Source organism: Seriola lalandi, unplaced genomic scaffold (assembly GCF_002814215.2).
Source record: "Seriola lalandi dorsalis isolate HSWRI2012SDOR001 ecotype SW California unplaced genomic scaffold, Sedor1 jcf7180002054479, whole genome shotgun sequence".
In the NCBI taxonomy this organism is placed as follows: domain Eukaryota; kingdom Metazoa; phylum Chordata; class Actinopteri; order Carangiformes; family Carangidae; genus Seriola; species Seriola lalandi.
Genome location: NW_019525032.1, coordinates 229,254 through 234,244, shown reverse-complemented (window position 1 = coordinate 234,244; position 4,991 = coordinate 229,254). Strand labels below are relative to the sequence as shown.

The following is a 4,991-nucleotide window of genomic DNA, read 5'->3' as shown; positions in this document are numbered from 1 at the left end:
GGGGGGGTCAGCTGTGCGTGGAGTCAGAGTTTAATAGAGCGAAACGACACGGCGAGCGCCACTGAGGCCGGAGAGACCGACCGACTGAACATCAGCAGAAGGCAACGAACAGCAGCACAAACAGCAGAAGAAGAAGAAACTGAAAAACAGGAAAACGTTTTTTCCTCTGAGCAGAATTCAGATTTTCAAAAAGAAAAAAAAATTTTTTTAAAAAAAGGAAAAAGTTTTTGTTAAAGATCTCATGGCGGCTGTGAGTTGATGATGTCATGACGAGGGTGGGCCTTTAACGGACAGTTTGGTAACTATGGCGATGGTGGCTTCCACCGTCCTGTACAGCGTGTCCAGCATGTCAGGTGGGGGGCCGGTGCTTGGGAACACCTGGGAGGATTGGGCGTGGCCACTGCAGCCCTCTGGCCCCTCCCCCACTAGCCCGAGGGCTGATGGGAAGGCAGCGTCCTCTGAAAGGGGTGGGGCCGAGCTGCTGCTGGTCTTAGAGCCCGTCTCCTTCACCTCCTCTGAGGAGCAAGACATCGCCTCACCCCTCCTCCCCTCCCGCTGCTCCGCATCCTCCTCCTCACCTGTCGCCACATGTCGTGGTGGCTCAGGCTCCTCCCCCTGAACAAAACCCTCCCCTGCTTCCTGCAGCAGGGAGGAGGAAGAGGAGAACGAGGAGGAGGACGAAGAAGAAGCCTCCATCTTCTCCTCCTTCGGGGAGGAGTCCAGGTTTCCAGAGGAGGTGGGGGCGGGGTCAGGAGAGGGCGGGTCCTGCTCGGTGCCCGGGTCGATCAGTGAGGAGGAGTCTCGAGTCTCTGTGTCCGACGTGCTGGTGGGCGTCAGCGCCTCCTGGTGGTCGGGCTTCGGCTCGCTGCAGGGCGGGAGAGCGGAGGAGGAGGATGACGATGAGGAAGAAGAGGAGGTGGAGGCCACGCAGAGCGGCGCCGCCGTGTCACCAGCTCTGTCGTCATCACTGCTCACCCGCCGCCGCTTCACCGGGGTCGCTCCTTCATCCTCAGCTGACACACACACACAAACAAATGAGTCATGAAGCTACAGATCATAACTTTACCTGTTTGTTTGTTGCCACGATCACACAAAACTACTGAACTGATTTGCACTAAACTTGGTGGTGGTGGGGGGGTGTCCAGGTAAGAATTCATTACATTTTGGTGCTAATCTGGTTACAGCAGCAGATCCTGGAAGTTTTTTTCTCATCACTTTCCTCCACATTGTGAAAAAAGGCCTATGTCAACAAACATGGCCGCCTGAAGTCACTAATGCTTCAGAGTAACTTCTCCGTCTACCTGAACTCAAACATTCAGCCTGATGCTCCTCCTCAGCCACTGAGCTCCTCCAAGTGTTTAGGAATATTTACATCAGCATTTCATTTCATTCAATATTCAACCAGTAAAATACACTGAACGACACAGCGGTGAGGCGGCTCATACAGCTGTGGAGCTGCTGACGTCATCATGTCACACCGCAGGTGAGGAAACCACACAGCTGTGAATAATAAATAAATAAAGCTTCTACGAATAAAACAGGAACAGGAAGTGTTTTACATTGTCGTCCAATCTGCTCCTTAAAGTGTCGTTATGGATTAATTAGTGAAGCGATGAGGAAGATAAGTAAAGATGCTGGGTGTAAAATTTTCCCACAATGCATTAGATGAAGGATGAAAGTAATTAAGAGCCTCCTGAATGTTTTTGAGCTGAGGCCTCGTTACCATCTAGTGTGTGTGTGTGTGTGTGTGTGTGTGTGTGTGTTTGTGTGTGTTGTACCTTTGGCCTTGTGGTCTTTGGCCTCCAGCTCCAGAGCGCTGCGCTGCTGGACACAAACACGACAGCGGCCAAGCAGCTCCTGCAGGGCGGGGCAGAGGGCGGGGTCAACGGCCTGAGGCGGCTGGACGGACAGCAGCAACACCAGCGCCCTCAGGTCCTGAAGGGGAGAGAGACACGGAGACGAGACAGGAGTGAGGACAACTGGAGAAGACGAGACTGTGTGTGTGTGTGTGTGTGTGTGTGTGTGTGTGTGTGTGTGTGTGTGTGTGTGTGTGCGTGTGTGTGCGTCTCGTACGGCGTTGAGCAGCCCGCTGGTCTTGCTGAGCTCCAGGCGGTGAGCTGCCAGTTCAGGCTGCAGGCTGCTCTGTTCACTCAGCAGGTTCGTCACCAACACACCGATCAGGTTGGAGCAGCTGGGCCCGGACAGAACCTGCACCTGCACGACATCAAATCAAATCTGGATTTTAATTCACATTCATTTTATGGCAATTTAAAGACGCTAAAGTCTTAAAAATCTATAAATATATATAATTTAAATGACTTTAAAAAACAATTCTGCAACGATCTGGACTGTTTCGATTACGGAAACAGGATTTTCAACAGAATAAACGATGAAAGATGAAAACTGAGGAAAATCTAAATCAAAAATATGGATAAATATAAAATATAAACTGTGAAAATCATGTTTTGTTTTTGTTTTTTTTTTTAATTGGTGAAAAAACACGAAGAGTCAAACAGAAAGTGACAGAAGACAAAGAGTATATGAGATGTGTGTATGTGTCTGTGCTCATGATCTAATAAAAGTTGATTGTATACGATAATAATAACACACAGTTATGATATTGATAATTATAATAACAATGTAATAACAGTAAAAATGTGGTATTAGCAGCAGTGTTCATGTATTTCTACAGACGGCGTAATAATAGTAATAATAATAATAATAATAATAATAATAATGTGACATGTACCTTGTGCAGGAAGCAGGTGAGGAAGGAGTACGCCACGTTGTTGTTGAGGAACATGCGCTCGTCCATCAGGATGCACTTGATGTACTCGCTGAACGCCGGATCCTCGCACAGCAGCTTCACGCACGTCTTCGCCAGAACAGACTGAAAGAGCAGCGACAGCGGCGAGTCAGTTCCTGCCGAGTCCGGCTACGACACAACATCAGTCTCCCTCCACCGGGGAGGTTAAACTGGGAAACCAGTCAAACCAGAATAAAGTGACTGACCTGTGACTGACAGAGCTCCGTCCACAGTTTGGGGAAGAGAGCGAGGTGAAGAGGAAGTCCCTCATACGCGATCAACACACCTGACGGAGAGGAGGAAGTTCATATGTGTGATATCATGTACACAGATATATACATGATAAATATCTTCTACAGAGTTTATTTATCACCTGATTTATTTCTCTTATTGATTATGTTCCTATACATCTCCTTTTCTACAGTTGCTAAAACCAACTGCTGATGCTAATTTAAATTGTCACACACGCACGCACGCACACACACACACACACACGGTTCATACTTAGTTTGACGAGTGTGTCTGTGAACTTTTCACAGTTGATGGCGACGCGACACAGCAGGTGGATGAACTGGTGATAGGACAAGAAGTAATCCAGCAGCATCCGGTCGTACACCTCATCTTTACCCTGGGGGGGGGAACAACAAATTTGTTTAATGATAAATTAAAGGAAAATCAAGGAAGAGCTGGAGCAACAAACAAACATCTGTTTTCATTATCGATTAATCGTTTTATTTACAAAATGTCAGAAAACGTGAGAAATGTTTCTCCCAGTTTCCACGGCGACGTCTTCAGATTTATTGTTTTGTCCGACCACCAGTCGAAGTCCAAAGATTCAGTTTATAATTAAACAGAGAAAACATTAGAGACTCCTTTTTTTCTTTGAAAATTAATCGGCAACTATTTTGATAATCGATTCGTTATTGGAGACATTTTTCAGTCAGTCAATTAATCAATTACCAAACCGATCAGTTCAAGTTTAACTCTGCCCCTGGATTTATATTCATGAGTGGATGAGACCTGTGAAAGCACTGAAATGTAAGACTTGTTTCAACAGGTGAGGTGACAGATGATTTGTGACAGAGGTGCGACAGAGGTGCGACAGATCTGTGACAGATCTGTGACAGATGTGTGACAGATGTGTGACAGATGTGCGACAGATGTGTGACAGAGGTGCGACAGATGTGTGACAGAGGTGCGACAGATGTGTGACAGGTGTAACATGTGCGACAGATGTGTGACAGAGGTGCGACAGAGGTGCGACAGATGTGACAGAGGTGTAACATGTGCGACAGATGGTGTGACAGAGGTGTAACAGATGTGCGACAGACGCGTGTCAGATGTGCGACAGAGGTGCGACAGATGTGTGACAGAGGTGCGACAGAGGTGTGACAGATGTGTGACAGGTGCGACAGATGTGTGACAGAGGTGCGACAGATGTGTGACAGGTGTAACATGTGCGACAGATGTGTGACAGAGGTGCGACAGAGGTGTAACATGTGCGACAGATGTGTGACAGAGGTGTAACAGATGTGCGACAGACGTGTGACAGATGTGTGACAGATGTGTGACAGATGTGCGACAGATGTGCGACAGAGGTGCGACAGAGGTGCGACAGAGGTGCGACAGAGGTGCGACAGAGGTGTGACAGATGTGCGACAGAGGTGCGACAGAGGTGCGACAGATGTGTGACAGATGTGCGACAGAGGTGCGACAGATGTGTGACAGATGTGCGACAGGTGAACGCACCTTGCTGCTCTCCACCATGGACGGCAGCAGACACATGTTGAGCTCGGGTCTCGGAGGTCTGATGTTGTTCTTCGCTCCCATCAGCTTGATGTTCTCTCTGCAGGGCAGGTAAGGCCCGAACGACACTGTGGACGCAAACACACCTGACCAGTCACCTGACGAGTCACCTGACACTCACATGGGGTTTTATAAGATTCTCAGGTATTTTTACAACATTTCAGTTTTTAGTTACTTAATGTCTGAAAACAAACAGAAACAAATGATTTTTTAAACATTTTTTACATAAAATATAAAAGTATGTTTGTTTACAATCTGCACTTGATTATAAATATTAAACTTTGTTTGTTTGTTGTAACTGCTGATCGTGTTCAAGTGAAAAAGACGAGTCGGACTCTTGCAAAAACTGAAATAAAAGGAGGAGGAAGAGGAGGAGGAG

General features: G+C 47.3%; 1 protein-coding gene across 1 annotated transcript in view; it reads right to left on the bottom strand.

Annotated features, from left to right (window-relative positions):
• Window positions 1-6: 6 nt before the first annotated feature.
• Window positions 7-4,991, bottom strand: part of usp34 (ubiquitin specific peptidase 34) — a 58,320-nt gene continuing 53,335 nt past the window's right edge. The window contains exons 71-76 of the mRNA XM_087175648.1: window positions 3,311-3,434; window positions 3,013-3,092; window positions 2,750-2,890; window positions 2,074-2,214; window positions 1,779-1,935; window positions 7-1,013 (exon numbers count right to left, since the gene is read on the bottom strand). Of these exons, the coding sequence (XP_087031774.1) occupies window positions 265-1,013; window positions 1,779-1,935; window positions 2,074-2,214; window positions 2,750-2,890; window positions 3,013-3,092; window positions 3,311-3,434 (1,392 nt within the window). The 3' untranslated portion in view covers window positions 7-264. The remainder of the gene's footprint in view (window positions 1,014-1,778; window positions 1,936-2,073; window positions 2,215-2,749; window positions 2,891-3,012; window positions 3,093-3,310; window positions 3,435-4,991) is intronic.